Source organism: Leptonychotes weddellii, chromosome 11 (genome assembly GCF_054177405.1).
Source record: "Leptonychotes weddellii isolate Sample4059 chromosome 11, ASM5417740v2, whole genome shotgun sequence".
NCBI lineage: Eukaryota > Metazoa > Chordata > Mammalia > Carnivora > Phocidae > Leptonychotes > Leptonychotes weddellii.
The window spans coordinates 73,662,503-73,681,002 of record NC_138379.1 but is presented as its reverse complement, the minus strand read 5'-3'; the positions used below and the strand labels follow the sequence as shown (position 1 = coordinate 73,681,002).

Genomic DNA, 18,500 nt, shown 5'->3' with positions numbered 1-18,500 from the left:
TTTCTGATGGCTGAGTAATATTCCATTGTATATAAGGACCACATCTCCTTTATCCATTCATCTGTTGAAGGGCATCTCGGCTCTTTCCACCGTTTGGCTATTGTGGACATTGCTGCTATGAACATTGGGGTGCATATGGCCCTTCTTTTCACTACATCTGTGTCTCTGGGGTAAATACCCAGGAGTGCAATTGCTGGGTCATAGGGTAGCTCTATTTTTAATTTTCTGAGGCACCTCCACACTGTTTTCCAAAGTGGCTGTACCAACTTGCATTCCCACCAACAGTGTAAGAGGGTTCCCCTTTCTCCACAACCTCTTCAACATTTGTTCTTTCTTGCCTTGTCAATTTTTGCCATTCTAACTGGTGTAAGGTGGTATTGGAGTGTGGTTTTGATTTGAATTTCCCTGATGGCTAATGATGATGAACATTTTTTCATATGTCTGTTAGCCATTTGTATGTCTTCTTTGGAGAAGTGTCTGTTCATGTCTTCTGCCCATTTTTTGACTTGATTATTTGTTTTTTGGGTGTTGAGCTTGAGAAGTTTTTTATAGATCATGGATACCAGCCCTTTATCTGTAATGTCATTTGCAAATATAATATATATATGAACAATGCCATTTTGAAAAAGAAAGCACTAAATTATTTGTGTATTACTAAAACATCTACTGCATTTAATTTTTTTTCAGTAACTGAAATTTTAAAATTCTACCTTTTGCTTTTTTGCATATCATCATCTATGATTTATACTGTTTTCTTTCTCTCACTAAATGGCAGTCATCTTCAATTTTATTTTGGTCTTCTCAGATATGAGCAAAAATATTTCTGAGAGTCCAAACTAACATACAAATTAAACTGAGTCTTAAAAAGTAGCAACAACAACAAAACCAATGAATAAGAACAAAACTTTAAAAACACCCAAAAAACAGGTTTATTGATCATCTGAGGGTCTCCTGAGGAAGAATTCTGAGATACCTGTTAGATTTTGTGGTTCTATGTAGTTTGGATACCTTTTGAAAAAGAAAAGAGGGTTGGAAAAAAAGGAATCAAGGAAACTGGAATCCAGTACTGTGTCCACATGTTGGACTCAAGCAATCACAAGTCAATATTCATACTTGTGATCATGCATCCCAGTATTTCTCAGTGGCTCAAAAGACAAAGAAAACAACAAAACAGGTTGAATCAACTATTCATTTGTTCATTTATTCGTTCATTAACTCAACATTTACTAAGTGCCTATCGAATGCCAAGCACGGTGCCAGGCCTTGGGATACAATGACAAATAAACGTAACGCCTGAACAAATGGAAGTTTATACAGAACTCCACGGAAATTTAGTTAGAAACCTAAAGAAAGGGCGCCTGGGTGGCTCAGTTGGTTGGGCGACTGCCTTCGGCTCAGGTCATGATCCTGGAGTCCCGGGATTGAGTCCCGCATCGGGCTCCCTGCTCGGCGGGGAGTCTGCTTCGTCCTCTGACCCTATCCCCTCTCATGTGTTCTCTCTCTCTCATTCTCTCTCTCAAATAAATAAATAAAATCTTTAAAAAAAAAACAAAAAACTCAGCTGTTCTAAAAAAAAAAAAAAAAGAAACCTAAAGAAAAAAACCACTCTTCACATCAACTGACTTGTACTTTTGGGTGATATCTTACAACACGTGACTTACCTGTAGTGTGGAGGGGGGAGTTGCTGGATGACATCGTGAATTTTTATCAGCCTTTCTTCATCTGTTGCTGCTGAAACAGCATCCTGCAACAATCACAATGTGAAATAAACCAGTAGGCTTTGTTGGTAAAAATGAAAGTTCTTCACTTACAATTCAGTTTTCACTCTACTCTTTGATGCTGAACGACAATGAAACACAGAGTATCAAGAAAGTAAACTTTGTTTCCATACTATACGGACATTGAAATCTATTAAAAGATAACTTTTTAAAACTTTATGGTAACCAATATTAAAGGTGATAAGATTAGTGGATCAAAGTCAGAAACTAAAAGAAAGAAAATGTGAAAACAGTGAAGACTATGGACTAGCTAGCAACAACTGCTTTTTTCTTGTCTTTAAAGGAGATATTTTAGTCACAGAACTATTTCTTATATGATCAAACCAAATCTTTACATGTTTTGCCTAAAATCACAGCAAAACTCCAAAGAAAATTTGATTAAAAGTGACCTTACTCACAGAAAATTTCTCATACAGCTGGTAGGTAAGCAGAGGGTTTGGGAGCTCTCGAAAATATAGCTTACAGAGGGAGCCCACGGAATGGATGTCTTGAACATACGGTTCTTTTGTCAAGTCGGGGACATGTTCAGAGTCAAATTCATGGCTAACAAAGACAAACGAGAGACAAAACAAAATTATTTTATTGAAGAAAAAGGAAATATATGACTTAAAACAGAAAGCAAAGTTAATGTTTTAGTCAAATGATTGTATTTTATCTAAGTTATAGTTGGACTTCAGCAGTAACTGGATGTCTGTTCATAAGACAAATGTTTTTCTAAGTGGAAATTACGGGCATAGTTCTAATATTAAAATGGACAACAATCTCTGAAATGCATATGGATGAGCAGTTCTTAACACACAGATCTGAAAACAGAACTCCTAATTCTAATGGTTTGAATATCCAGTATTTTGGCAATTCTGCAAACTAGGGCTGAAGGGCAGCTGGTCCATGAGCAACTCTGTACAGAAATCCCTCAGGTACAAGAAGTATAGTTCAGGAATACTTTACTGAAGAAAGGTAAAAGAGCCAGAAATAATATAAAGCAATTTCTAGCTAACCAAATTTTAATAGCCAGCAAAATCATAGTGTAAAGTGAGTGAAATGAAAGTTGTGCTTAGAATACTAAGGCAGGTTAGGCTCATTCTCCAGGAGGTTAATTAATATTAATCTACAGGTATGGGACTACTTATCAACCTAGAGGATTAGTATATGTGGACAATGTGAATATGAGATCTGCTGCAGCTGAAACTAAAGACTGACAACTGTCTTTAGCACAAGAATCAATTTAAGTATTTTCCAAACATGTATTCCTGAAAATAGAGATGAGCTCTATGGCCAATTAGAATACTAAAATCTGCATGGAATAATGGCAATTACTAGGCACCACAGTGAAAAATAAAGGATAACAACATATTAAGAATAGACTAGAATCTGAGAGATTAAGCAAAAATAAAATTTCTATTGCTCATATAAAGGAGACCACTATTTTTGTCTCTGAGAAGGGGAGAGGATGTAGAATACATAGCACATACACAATTGAGCATACGCTACAGCACTGGGGCTAAAGGAGATTAGAAGAAGTTTCACCACAGAAATGCAAACAATTATGAGAGAATATTATGAAAAACTATGCCAACAATTTGGACAATCTGGAAGAAATGGATAAATTCCTGGAAGCATATAAACTACCAAAACTGAAACAGGAAGAAACAGAGAACTTGAACAGACTGATAACCAGGAAAGAAATCGAATCAGTAATCAAAAATCTCCCAACAAAATCCAGGACCAGATGGCTTCAAGGGTAAATTCTACCAACATTTAAGGAAGAGTTAATACTTATTCTTCTCAAACTATTCCAAAAAACAGAAAAGGAAGGAAAACTTCCAAACTCTTTCTATGGGGCCAGCATTACCCTGATTCTAAAACCAGATAAAGAATCCACTAAAAAAAGAGAACTACAGGCCAATATCCCTGATGAATATAGAAGTAAAAATTCTCAATAAAACACTAGTAAAATGAATCCGACAGGACATTTACCAAAATCATTCACCCTGATCAAGTGGGATTTATTCATGGGTTGCAAGGGTGGTTCAACAGAACGTTTCACTTGTTGATTTTAATTAAGAACTAAGGAATACTTCTATTATAGTGTAAATTTTCATCTCTCATTGTCTTCATGGGTTCAAACTTTGAAATTTGCTAAAATCTTCAAATACTGCAATAAGGCAAAATACAAGTACTGAAGAGGGTAGGGGGACATGGTTTTCTGATACAACAGATGAAGAAATGGCATTCAGGGAAACATTTACAGAGAACACAATGGATATTATCTCCTACTTTATCTAAACTGTATTACTGAAAATTATGGTTATCAGTGTGACTTATTTTTGAAATCATTTCATGTTAATAAATTATAATAGGAATGAAAAAGAAAATGCCAAATAAGGTTTTACCGTAGTCTCTGGATATTAGAGGCAACGCCAGAGAGACGATATATTCCATCCACAATGCCATATCTCTCAATGAATGCTGTACAGCTCTGAAGAACCTGGGGCACTAAAGAGAATTTTTAAAGACATGGTTAAACCAGGAGTATTCCACCACAACAAAGTCACAAAAAAAATGAGAATGTCTTAGTTTTCACAAGCAAAATAAAATCTGGTAAATTAAAATTATAAGGGGCAGAGATTAATCTACTACAAAAAGTGATGAGGACATATTTAACTTATTTTCACATCTAAACTAGACAACTGGGGGCGCCTGGGTGGCTCAGTCATTAAGCATCTGCCTTCAGCTCAGGTCACGATCCCAGGGTCCTGGGATCAAGCCCCACATCAGGTTCCCTGCTCCACGGGAAGCCTGCTTCTTCCTCTCCCACTCCCCTTCCTTGCGTTCCCTCTCTCGCTCTCTCTCTCTGTCAAATAAATAAATAAAATCTTAAAAAAATAAATTAAAATAAACTAGACAACTGGTTCCTGAATATCAAGGCAGGCTCTCTCCCATTACATTTAGCTAAGTGAGAGAATTCATACGTTATTAGGACAGTCTCTCTTAAGTTCTCCTGCAGCAGTCTTGTTTAGGTCATGTTACAACACTAAGATGAACTGTTTTGTCCTAACACCATACCAGACTTAAAAAAAAAAAAAAAAAAAGCTGTTCAGCTGGATTTCATACATGGAAAATGGATATACAAAGTTAATGCTTAGTCCAACATGATAATTGCCTATAAGTGCTCCAATTTCTCACTTTGAAAAGTTTCTTCCATCTTTTCATAGTTAATGCTAATTCTGAATTTTATCCAATAAACAAAACACTGACATAAGGCAAAGGTCAAAGCAATTTCAAGTAGAAGGAATCTTTTGATTTCCTGCCTATCTTTACATTAAAATTGCTTTACATTAAAACTGTTTTGGGGCGCTTGGGTGGCTCAGTCATTAAGCGTCTGCCTTCAGCTCAGGTCATGATCCAGGGTCCTGGGATGGAGCCCCGCATCGGGCTCCCTGCTCAGCAGGGAGCCTGCTTCTCCCTCTCCCTCTGCCTGCCGCTTTCCCAGCTTGTGCTCTCTCTCTCTTTCAAATAAATAAATATTTTTTAAAAATGTTTGACTTAATACTATCACCTCCTCAATAAGTAGAAAGAAAAGAAGGGTACTCTTTCTGGTTACTTCATTGAATACCTGACACAAATGGACAGCTATTCTGGGCCTACAGTCTAGAAAAGACTGTTTGAGGTATAAAATTAAAAATTTTTCATAATCACTCAAAACTGTACAGTAGCTGAAATTTGAACCTATTTGTCTTATAATGCAGACTGATAAATTTACTTCATCAACAGGATTTAGTAACTATGTTCATTTGATAGTGTTAGTTAAAATCCCTGAAAAGAAGGTTGGGAGAACATTATTTGGTCTACAGAAAACTACTACACCAAGGGATGAAACATTCAGATTGGGAAATGAAAAAATTAAAATATTTTAATAAGTTAATTTTAGCTAATGTATTTTACTTATTGCATAAAACACTACTTTATTATTTTAACAGATTTTTCTTGGTTCTCCTGCCTTTTGCTGTTCTTCCTGCATTCTATCTTTTAAATTCTGTCAGATCCTCTAATTTACATTTAAAATTTATAGTCCCTAGCTTTGAATTATTTTTTAAATCAACTATATTACTGAGCGTGTAATATGTGCCAAGCTGTTTTTTACAATGGATGCTCTCATTTAATTCTCACAGAAATTTACGGAAAAGCTCTATCATTACCCCCATTACATATATAGAGAGGAAACTGAATCTTAAAAAGTTTTACCTAAGGGCAAGCAGGAAACAATGGCAGAAATGAGATTCTAACTCAAGGAGTCCAAGGAGAAAGCCGATTTTTAACCATGGCAAAATACTGCCTAAAATATAAGGTCCTTCACAGTTGCACTTATTTATTGTTACCATATTTCCATATTTCACAACTCTAGGCCAAATGAAGTTTCATCTTTTGCCATACAAACCAGTCATTTTATAAGTCCCTCAATTTCATGGTAGAGGAAAAACAATTGCCTCTCCCTGGTCTCTCTTCCTACTATCACCTTCTTATAGAAAAACTCTTGGCTGTTGTTGAAAACCTAACTTAACTATCCCTCTTAAGCAAGCCTTCTTTGAATATCCCCAAGGAGAGTTAGCTGCACTATGTTATAGGTGCCCAAAGAACTATGTCATTTTGAAATATTATTTGCTTGTTTATACAACAATTACCCTTTATTAGTTATGCTTTTAAGGAGCAAAAACATGCTTCATCCATCTTTTTGTATATTCAATATCCAGGAGCATGTCTTGAAACAATGTACAAAATTAACAAATGAATTAATTTATAAGTACCCTTGTGAGCCTGACAAAGTTATATGACCAAGTCAGCAGAGTAGAGAAATCTTATTTTTCATAAGAAACTGTATTCATTTTCAACAGGGTGCTTTCTACCTCTAAAGATGTCCAAGAAGTTTAGTAACAAGAAAGGGACTGCGTGTAGATGGTAGAGATGAAGGGCGGGCAGAGTTGCCAAGTATTTTTTGTGGACTCATTTTGATATTATAAGCAATCTCTTTGTCAAATTGATATGCAAAATATAAAATATCTTTATGAACTTGAGTCCTACTTCTAATATTGTTCCATCAATGATAACCTCAGTGCCTTAGGTTTCTATCCTTACAAACTAGAAGTAAAACAAATTAGAACCTGGAAAATTTCTATCACCTACTTCAAAGCAAATATATTTAGAGATTATTGGGGTAACTAACATAATGACTTAAAGAAAGGAAGGAAAACAAAGCTTTAATTATTTTTCTTAAAAGATACTTCTCATTATGTATGCTCCAAATTAGCATGCTAACTCACCCTGGTACATAAAGCCTTTCAGAATACAGGGTTTTATTTCTGTATTATCAGGCTCTCGTAGTATGCATTATAGCATCTTCATAAAAATAAGCTACCATCCATTAAAAAGTATAGATAATTTTCTTGGGGCTCTCACAAACATGTGATATTAAATTCATACCTGCTTATATTCTCCCAAACAAGTAGGCAAACTTCAAAAATATGGGGAATTAGAAGTCTTTCCCTGATAATATGGCTAAGACTCTGCAAACATAATACTTCACGGAAAACATCTGAATTGTTTCTTTACATTTTATGTTCCCTAGGTAAAAAGACTGAATGTCCACATAATCACATAATGGGCCTTTATAAATAAAATTACACAACTGAACAGTGTTATTACTTAGAATTTTTAGAGAGACAAATGAGATAGTTATTTAAAATAGGTAGCAAAACAAAAGAGAAAAGCATAAACTTTCATTTTAAAGAAAAAAGAGTAGAAACTGAAGAACAGTATCAGAAGATAAAAAGAAAAGATTTGGTTTCTCTTTTCACTAACATATAAGAAAGCAATATGGGAATGCAATACATTATTAGAAGAAATCCTAGTTAGAAAAGGTATCTTATTAATAAGCCATCTTTTCCCTCCAAACCAGCTAACAATCCAGGCAAGTGCACAGTAAACAATGGCCCAGTCAAAATACAGCATTAGAAACCTCCAAACTGGTTCTTCCAGAAGATGATAGGACTTTAAGAATTATTCCCACACTCTCCAATAATACACTTCTGATCCACTTTTATTTAGTATTTATATCATCATGGCAATATAATAAGAAGTACATGTCTAAATTGAAACTGATGGCCCTTAAGATTAGAATCATGGCGAAGAAAAGTATGCGGTAAGTAAGTAGGACACGAATTGGTCTTTGGTTTTTCTTGACAGTTGCGGTTTCATTTCTGTCCTTTTCTCATTCACTCACTCACTCACTCACTCATCAATCATTTATTACATCCCTTCTATATGCATGCATTCTGTGATACAGATGAAAGAGTCAACTTCCATTATCAACGTGGTAGCTTCTGGGCCAGGAGTACATTGGTACAGTATTACTTGTTAGAATGTGCATCATGATTTTTGGTTAGGAAAATACGACTATCTAAAGGATTAATTTCAGGGGTTATTCGGGCCTTGTTTTTTTTTCCCCAGTGTGTGCTCTGATTATAAAATTTCTGTATATTTACAAGCACCTGGGTGGCCCAGTCGGTTAAGCATCTGCCTTCAGCTCAGGTCATGATCCCAGACCCCTGGGATCGAGTCCCGTATTGGGCTCCCTGTTCAGCAGTGGGGGTTTGCTCCCTCTCCCTCTGCCTCTCCTCCTTGCTTGTGTTCTCTCTCTAATAAATGAATAAAATCTTTTTAAAAATTTTCTATATATTTACAGTAGTTTTTTTTAAAAAACCACTTGCTCAAACACAGAAATATGTTCAGGCAACAGAGTTTCCTCACTTTGAGTTTTTAAATTTTTGTATTTTGTACCAACTCTAAGTTTTTTTTGTAGAGAACCAAGTTTTCTACAAAGTCTCACTTTTTTGCAATTTCATTTCAAACCTCGTTTTAAGGAAGTTTGGTTTCAAATATGTGCAGCAAATAAAACAAGTCCTATAAAAAAATAAGTGATACCTGAAAACTCTTTGTTCCGCTATAATAAATTTATCATAGTTACGGGATGCATGAACCCTGTAGTTATTAAAATCTATTATTTTTCAGAAAGAAATGATATATTGGCATCTGTCCTCTCCTACCATACTAAGAATGGAAACATACCTGAAACTTCTAAGTACAACTAAAACTTGCTGGCTGAATTGATGTGTGAAAGCTAAAGAGCATGACAGAACAAACTAGAAAACACTCCTTCTTATTAATATCACATCCAAGCAAGGCTGAACAAAATGAGATACAAAAGAAATAAAAATGAAAAAGAGATAACAAGAAAACCCCCTAAGGTAACAAAAAACATCTGACTTTATAATAAAGGATGCCTAGGTAAATGACAAGTTATCTACAAAAAAGTACTATGTGACAAGATTTTTTAAAAAATCAGTTCTTTAGATAACTGTGATATAATCTTTAAGCAACTCGATTATAAGCATTATGGTTTGTGGTAGCTGAAATGCTGTTAAGATCATTCTGAGTAATCCCGGCATCAGAGATCACTAAAAGAATTTTTTTTAAATGCCTTGTCAGGTTCCTACATGATTTCTTACAACACTTCGTATGGAAGAAACAGGTCAGGCTTGTCACTTGCTCTGAAAGGGAGGTGCTCAAAAGTTTAGAAAGCATTAACAGGATAATCTTTCTACAAAGTTAATTATTCATTAGGAATACAATTCAAAGAATGAGTCATTTAGCAAAACAGTGCTCTGAAATGAGCTTTCATCTTAGAAAAACCTGGTACAAAATCAATTTTATATAGAATAAGGACACTATTTTAAAGCCCAAACTAAAACAGAATATTATAAGGAAGAATGATTATACACATTACATAATTATATCTATCTAGCTATCCATATTTATATCTCCTCTCTCCTCACACTATGTATATACTATATAAATATACCATTCTTCCTTGTGATTATTGTTTGCACTTAGACTTTAAAATATTATGTATTATATTTAACTTTTTCCTTTCTTCCTATTCATTCATCCCCTCCATCCATTCATCTAACCACTGAATTCTTGAATCAGATTTTAATTTATAAAGAAATTTAAATTTTTAGCAACAAAAGTTGGGAGACTGGTCTGGGTATTTTATAGTCTCAAACTTTGACTTTTGTTTTCAAAATAGAAATTAAATAATTTACAATAAAATGTGAGAGGAAAACTGGCTGAGAAAGCTGTCTAGACAGATATAAAAATAATGAAGTCTAACAGTGCAGTTGTGCCCTTTGTGGGAAAGTCTTACTCATCCTAGATAGATCACAAGCATCTCTGATGCTAAAATGCATTCTTAAACCTTCTTTATTCTCAGTTATCTCAGAACTCAAATGAGTACGTGAAAAGCTCAATACCGTGCTGCTGAGCTTAAATGGAATAGATAATTGCTTGCGTAATCTGCTTCAAAATGGATTCCAGAAAATCAGTATGGAGAGGTCAAAACTGAAATTATGAGATTATAAATTTTATTTTTACCTTCAAAACCAGAATTCAGAAGGTGCTCCCCCAGGTCACAACCAAACACCCTCTCTTTCAAAATCCCCCGCTGCTTCAGCTTCTGTTTTGTTGGACGAGACTTCATGAATGTGCGTAAGAAAGTAATGAGCTTGCCGTGCTTTTTAGACACTAAAAGATAATAATAAAGAGGAAACACCTTAGTTGTGGCAAGAAGTTACATTTTTACTTAGTGTGAAAAAACAACAGAGATCTCAACAGGCTCACTGCAAAATAACCTATTACAAATACACTTTATATTCTGTAGGAAATTTTCAGCAGAGGTTTAGGCAACAGTAGCTTTATAAATAACTTTATAATTTTACATCTTCTCACCAACTTGTGATCTTACTTGATGCGATTGTCAGCAAATTTAAGTATTATCATCTGTGATCTATAAATCAAGGTTGGTAAACCAGCCACCTTCCCAATGCATACCCAAGGATGACCTGGGATTATGACTGGGACCCGAGTTATACTCTACCATATTGCTTTGGAAATCTTTATAATAAGTAAGACCTAAAGTGGTGTAAATGTGGTTTACATTTCTAGTCAATTTCTAGAATATTTTACATGGTGGTTTGAATTTTTAAAGTATTTGTAATCTGGAAAGAAAAACTGAAAAAAGAAACAACTCCCTCTTTCTCATTTTATAAAGAGGACAATCCCATTAAGATATAGAACACACCTGTCAAACTAATAGCTATATAAAACACACATACATATAAAAAACATTAGATCTTCTATTAACATAATTCTATAGTATACTAATATATCACCTTAATTCCTTCATAGATAAGGGCAAGAAATAAGTACATTAATACACAGTAAAATATTCCCACTGATGGATATATTTAGAAAGACAACAGCAAAAGAATTGAAAGTAAATCCCCAGAAATATGACTCCTGTAAAGTGCAGCATAAAGGAAAAATTACTCTAGAAGTCAACATGTAACAACTATCATAAGCTCAGAGATTAGTTGTGAGATAGAAGCCACAATGGCCTCAATCTTCCTACTCACTTTGCAGATGACTGCTGGGAGTCTTACCAAATCCTACTATGCATAGATTCTTGAGTGAACCCAAATCTTAAGTCCCCTGAACTGATGAAGCCTCCTGTAGGAATTCTGTGTACCAAGAGAATGTGTGGCCTGGGGACTCCATGATGGCCTTAGATGGGTTTCACTTGTCTTCCATGTCTTTCCATTTTATGAGAAATACTATTTACAGACATAAGCATCTTTTCTATGAACTATATGAGGGTGATCAACCATAATGGTTTGCCCACGTTTCCTGGAACCATGAGACTTTCAGTGTTAAAACCAGGAAATCCTAGGCAAACTGGAACAAGGTAGTCATCCTAGACCATACAAAGATTAAATAGGAAATTTATTTTTTTCTACATCTATTATTTAAAACTAACTTAGAATTGTCAGAATAATTTTTATGTGATCTCTTCTGACATGCCCTGAAACTCTGGGTAAATACAACCTCTCTTGTATCTTAGATTCCTTGCTGTAAATGTAAATGATGCACTCTCCTATCTGCTAGTGAGACATTTATAGCACATTTGGGTAACCTCAGAAGTATATCACACATAATATTACTATATTAAAAGTCATTGGATTTGTAGGAGTATTGTTCTCCCCTAGCTGCTAGCAGATAATGTGTTATGCATCTTTGTTAAAGAGTGGCCACCAAACCATTTCTGTTCATTCTCAAACATTTTCTACATAAACTTTAAAATAATTATGACAAGATTTAGTAAAAAATACAAATGAGCTTGGTTTGCAATAATTTAACATATTTATATATGTATTTTTATATATCAACATTACAGTGATATAATTTGAAGGAATTTTAGTTTCTACAATATTCAATATTATCATCTGGAAATGAGGTGTGTCATCATTTTTCTAAACCTCTTATCTCTTTAAGTTTTCTAATTTTTTTTATGAAAAGATACATTCCACAAATATCTCTGGTTAGGAATATTGCTAAGTATTTTGCATTTTTTGCTCCTCTTGTAGAATAGTACTTTTCTTCAATTATGGCTTTAACTGGTAATTACCAGTATGCTAGAAAACAATTTCTTTATGTATAGTTCAAATCTGATCATTTACTAAACTCTCAACAATTTTAAGAGGACTTTAGTTGATCCTTTTGGATTTCATGGATGTATAATTGCATCAAAGCAAATATGATAATTCTGTCCTTTTTCTGATAGGAATAAGTTTTTATTTCTGTTTCAGATTTTAATAATTAATTGGCCAGAACTTCCGAGATACATGTTAATAGTAGGTATTCATATTTTGATGACAAATTTGATGAAAATATGTGTTGAATTTGACAACTGCATATGATGTATATGAGAGAGCATTCTTTTAGTCTCAAATCTCCAAGAATGTTTCACAGAAAAGGGAATTGAACTTTAAGTATTATGCATTCAGCAACAACTCTAAAAGTGCCCACTATTTCTTAGGAACTGTTCTAAATCCTGAGATTACAGTGGGGAACAACTCAGGCAAGCTCCTTGCTGTCACAGAGCTTACTGAGGGGAGAAAGACAATAAACAACTAAATAAAAATACCAATATGGCCAGCATTTATTTTATACTTAGTAAGTGCTGGCAACTGCACAAGTGTTTATATTTACTAACCATTCATTTCACACAGAGCACTATAAGGAAAATACTATTATTATTCTTTTTTTCAGATGAAGAAACTAAGGCACAGAATGCTAAGTAACAGTCAAAGGTCACATAACTAGGATTCAAAATCAAGTAGCCTGGCTCAAAACCCTAGATCTAAGCCACTACATGATTCCACCTAAATTAAGACAACCAGGTAATTTCAGATTGCTTTTAACTGCTTGTAAGGAAACAGAGTGAAGTATTAATGGCAAGAGAAAAGAAACTACACTGGATAGGATGGTCAGGGAAGGTGTGAAGAAGTCACATCTGATTTGTAAGGCACTGAGTTAGTGGGTGAGGAAGACGTGGTATGAAAGGAGGTTGAAGAGGTATGCAAAGGCCAGGTACTAGAGGACACCGTATAAAGTTTGGATTGTACGCAATGAGAACACACTGAACAGTTTAAACGTTTTAGAAAAGTTACTTTAAAAATAACCCAATATGTGTATTAGAAACCCAAAAGTGCATTACCAGGGACCTGGCTGAGTTAACTATGATCCTGGCTCGATCCCAGGACCCTGGGATCATGACCTGAGCTGAAAGCAGACGCTTAACTGACTGAGCCACCCAGGCGTCCCTGTTTGGCTTTTTTTAAAAAGGAGGATCTCTACCTACTCATAAGGAGTAATCTCCAGAATATATTAAGTCAAAAAGGAAGGTAGAGAACAGTGTATTTTGTATAAGAAAGGATAGGGAATACATATATCACACACACATAACTTCACACAACACATGTATGTGTGTACCTAAGAGTTTATTTTTGCAAAGGGAAACACTAGAAGGATAAAACAGAAATTAATAAAAATAGGTAAAGAAAATGGGTGGGGAAAGTAAAATTACTCTGAATATACCTTTTTATATAGTTTCATTTTTAAATTATGTTAACATTCTTTCTACATGTTCAAACATAAAATTTAGAACATTAAAAAAGCAAATTCTAATTTTGAAAATAGCCTGAAACAATGTATCAAAACACCAACTTGGTAACCTTGTCAACAGAGAGCAAGTATTTTAAATGACTTGGGAACAGTAAACTGACCATGCTTAGGGCGATATATGATATATTCTAAGAACAAAAAAATACAAAGTAATATTTAATTTCATTCAACTGTTTTACTATTAGTAATAATATTGGTAGTATAATTCTGAAACAATTTTATACATATTGTGGGACAAAACAAATATATTAATGTTGTTAGGAACCAAGGTTTTCAGTGTGAGAGAAAGGAGATACAATAAGAAAATCAAAGAAGTCAAGGAAAAACCCGTCATGTTAACTTGAGTTGGAAATGTGAACATGAACTTCAAATTAAAATACATATTTCTCCTAAGCTCTAGCCAGTGAAAAGGCTTAGAAACAATGACATTCCATTTGCAATGAACATCTTTGGTCTCAGGTGTGGGTTTCTAAATATTATTCCTTAATGAAATAAACCAGGACTCCTTGGAGAAATGGCTGTTTCCAAGTTGATAGTAGGGAAAGCACAAGGTGAGATGGGGAAATTCTGTTGTAACAGAAAGCAAGGGAACACCCACACCCAGAAGGAGCCATGCCAAGACGACAGGTGAACAGATTCCCACTGGCCAGCTCTGGGACATAATGAAGATTTGAACATCACAACAAATGACCATAACTTATTGTAAAACATCAAATAAATAAAAATTCATGTGCCCATAGTAACACTCCCCAGAAGAAAGGAAGGAAAAGAGTGACAATTTTCAGCACAAATTGAGCTAGAACATTTTAAAAACTGTATGAGTTGTTTGCCACACTGAACTGGGCACCCCAATAGTAGAGAAAGGAATACATTTATTTCCTTCACATCAATTAGCAATATCATATCTGGAATGACTGGAATTAATTCTATATTAACCAGGAAATATACACATTCATAATTCAGTGATAACTGTATGGAAATAAATTATAATCATGATCTTCCAACCAAACTCTCATACACAGTAAAATTATATTAGTCAGAGAGCAGCCTATGTAGAACTGGACTTTCCAGGACACTAGGCAGCTCTGACTCCATTTCTGGTGTGCTAAGTTTGGCTCACGAACAAGGAAACTTGGCCATCTTTTTCTGTTACAGTCAAGACTGTTCATGTTAATTTTTCCTAAATAGTGACATTAAGACTCAATTAAGTAAGGGCTGTAACAGGAGACAAAATTAAGACCAGTGGAGTGTCATTACCAACTCCATGTTCCCATTTGGCACTTGAGGCTTCTGGGAAATTGTGCCAGCGTACGTACAATCTGGCTTCTACTCTGTGTGGCCAGGCACCTTGCTTCTGTTACCTTTCCAAAAACATTAAAATAAATTGGGAACTTTAAATCCAACTTGTAATGAGACTGGGGTGGGCGGGTGTGGTCTCTACCTACTAATCTATATCCCAGTCTGAGACACCAAAATAGCTAATGCTCATAAATGATGACCAGACATACTGTCTTAAATGACTTCTAAGTCTTCAAAGTAAGATTAAACTATGTTCTATACAGTTTTAGTGTTGCTGTTATTGTTGCTAATCTAACTGGCATTCTAATCCACTGCAGTAGAAGACAGTTGTGGCGAAAGGCTCTGGAATCCATAATTAAATAATCAGTTACCATCTAGATAGATAAATGCCATTGTATTGGAAATTTAAACTAATAAAAATATTCAATTTGGTTATACTCAAATCTGAAGATCTAACAATACTTCCAAATATAAATGTCTCTTCATATTAATTTGTTCTTTATATTTTCTTCCCATTTCTCAGACAGTAAAATGGCCAGAAAAAGCTTATTATGGACTGACATTGTCCCCCACCTATTGCTTTATAACAAACTAGAAAACTAAGTTAGTAAATCTACCTTTTGAGGAAGAGAAGTATGGAATACTGTCAGTTACATCAGAAGGCTTCTATTGAGGAAGGTAGAGTGGAGGTTTGGCTTTAGACAGTTAAGTGCTTATAAACCCATTTCAACAAAGCAACCTTGGATGCCACTATAAGGGTGTTAGGGTTAAGGTCCACCAAATATGCTGGATTACAGAAACAAAAAATGGTAACAACAGCATTTCAACAGATAAAAGAGATCAAAAGTAAAACACAAACAATACTTAGACAAAAGCAAACCATGCCAGTTTATATTCAAATTCCCTATTCTGGAGTTAAAATGCAACATGGGCCACAATGCTAACTTCTTCCATGTTCCTCACACATGATAGATTTTACCTCTGTGGTCTTTTTTTTTCAAACCAGAGAAAAACCCAACTAGACCAGTCTTTCCAGTAGTTAAAAGCTTTAGCAGTATGACACACAACATAATTATCTCCAAGGTAAATCTTTATGATACCAATAACCAGTTTACAGGGTACACTAAAAGCATACAGTTCAGTAAGCCACAGTGAACCTTGACATGGAGACATGGGGCACCAGGTGTTACTAATTACACAGCATAATGCTCTAGCAAGACCAAAGAATTCTTACTTTCTCAGTACTTCACTGAATTGGGTGGGTCTCAGAAATCTTCTAGACTGATTGCAAAGCTGGGCTTAGATTAAGTTCCCAGGAAATTAAAAGACAATTTGTTCCAGATAATGACCTCAACATTAGGTTTATTTGATCATAAGCACTGAGTTCTAAGATCTGTAATAAATTAGTAAAGTCAAGCAGACAAATAACAGAGTAGAGGAGGGATACATAACACCTAAGGAGACTATCATTATTAAACCTAAGGTACATTAAAGTATGAGTATAATGTTTAGCATGTCCAGTGGATTTTCATGATTGTGCACAATATCCTTCTTTGCTTGAAGTTTCCAACACATATTAGATGCCATTTGGTGGAAATTTAAGAGGGGAATAGAACTAGAGGCAACTGGACTACATGATATTTAAGGATCTCATAACTTCCCAAGTTCTGTCTCCTGTTGCAAACTTTGAAATATTTTGTTAGATAAATATGAAAATATTTGAGTTTAAAAACAAAATTCCATAAATTTGCTTTTATTTAAGGCTAAACAATATATCTATTCACACCAATAAACATGGAGAAAAGATTTTCCTCTGAGCAATGTCAAATTGACTTTCTTACATGGACTAATAAGTTCTAAAGCTTCTGCTCTTCAAAACAGTATCTTAAAAATCAATTTTAAGAGAAGAAAGAAAAAACTGTTTTTCTGTGTTTTTTTTAAATCTTTTTTTTTTTTTTTTAAGATTTTATTTATATTTGACAGAGAGAGAGAGCACAATCAGGGGGAGCTGCAGGCAGAGGGAGAAGCAGACTCCCCTGAGGAGGGAGCTCAATGCGGGGCTTGATCCCAGAACTCTGGGATCATGACCTGCGCCGAAGGCAGACACTTAACCGACTGAGCCACCAAGGTCCCCCATGAAAAAACTGTTGAGAGGGAAAAAAAGCCTATTGTAGTATGCTTAGTTTTAACCTCACTACTATTTAAAAAGCCTACTGGCCTAAAACTTGCTTAGACTGTTTTCAGGCCAAACTGATTGGAAAACATGACCAGAAGACTAGGCCTGGGGATTAGGATGGTCCTGGGTAATTAAGAGCTAAGGAGCTGTTAGAAGTATTAGAGCCCTTTGTAGGTTAGGTATGTTTACTTTAAAAAATATTTTGACTATACAGAAAAGTTTAAGAGAATAATATGACAATATCAATGTACACATCATCTAGCTTTTTCAATCTTAACATTTAGCCATATTATTTCCTCAGATTTATTTTTCCTTTTTTTAAATTAAAAAAACTAAGCACTACAAATACAGAACCCGGTTATCTTCTCCGATCCTATTCTCATACTGAGAGAACCTTTATCATGAATGCAGTATTATTACCACATATATTTTTTTTAATTTTTAGAACAGCTTTATTGAGGTATGCTTGACATACAATAAACTACACGTTTAAAATATATAATTCAATACATCTTGACATATGCACATACCTTTGAAACCACCACCACAATCCAGATAATGAACAGACACATCTTAGTATAGGTTTCTGTAATTGCTTTCTATTTATCTATTTTTCTAACTTGCCATTTAGGGGAACACTGTAAAACTGCCTTTTTTTTATTACTATATGTTGGCTAACTGACCACGTGTGTTTTTATACTTTATACATGTATGTAACCATAAAGCATATATCCTATTATTTTAAATGTTTTTAAAATCTGCAGAAATGGAATCATACTGTATTAAACCTTCTCCAAAATTATATATTTTCAGAAAATATAATCGTGATTCAGTATATTTAACTACATTATAGTATTCCCTTAGAAGTATATACCACAATTTAGACTTCTCTTCTCCTACTGACTGTCTTGAGGGAGTTCCCAAGTTTTTGTTATTACCACTGATATTGCGTTGAGCAATCTTCTAAGTGTCTCCCTGGGCACATACGGGAGAACTTCTCTGACACTCAAGTTTAGATGTGGGATTGTTGGATTGTAGAGTATATTATTTTTCAACCATATTTCTTACTGATGAGTAAGAATTCTTTATATAATCTGGAAATGAATCCTTTG

General features: G+C 34.6%; 1 protein-coding gene across 1 annotated transcript in view; it reads right to left on the bottom strand.

Moving 5' to 3' along the window:
* ARHGAP32 (Rho GTPase activating protein 32) overlaps window positions 1–18,500 on the bottom strand; it is a 158,254-nt gene that overhangs the window by 22,164 nt on the left and 117,590 nt on the right. The window contains exons 12-15 of the mRNA XM_081797347.1: window positions 10,266–10,415; window positions 4,172–4,274; window positions 2,177–2,321; window positions 1,662–1,744 (exon numbers count right to left, since the gene is read on the bottom strand). Of these exons, the coding sequence (XP_081653473.1) occupies window positions 1,662–1,744; window positions 2,177–2,321; window positions 4,172–4,274; window positions 10,266–10,415 (481 nt within the window). The remainder of the gene's footprint in view (window positions 1–1,661; window positions 1,745–2,176; window positions 2,322–4,171; window positions 4,275–10,265; window positions 10,416–18,500) is intronic.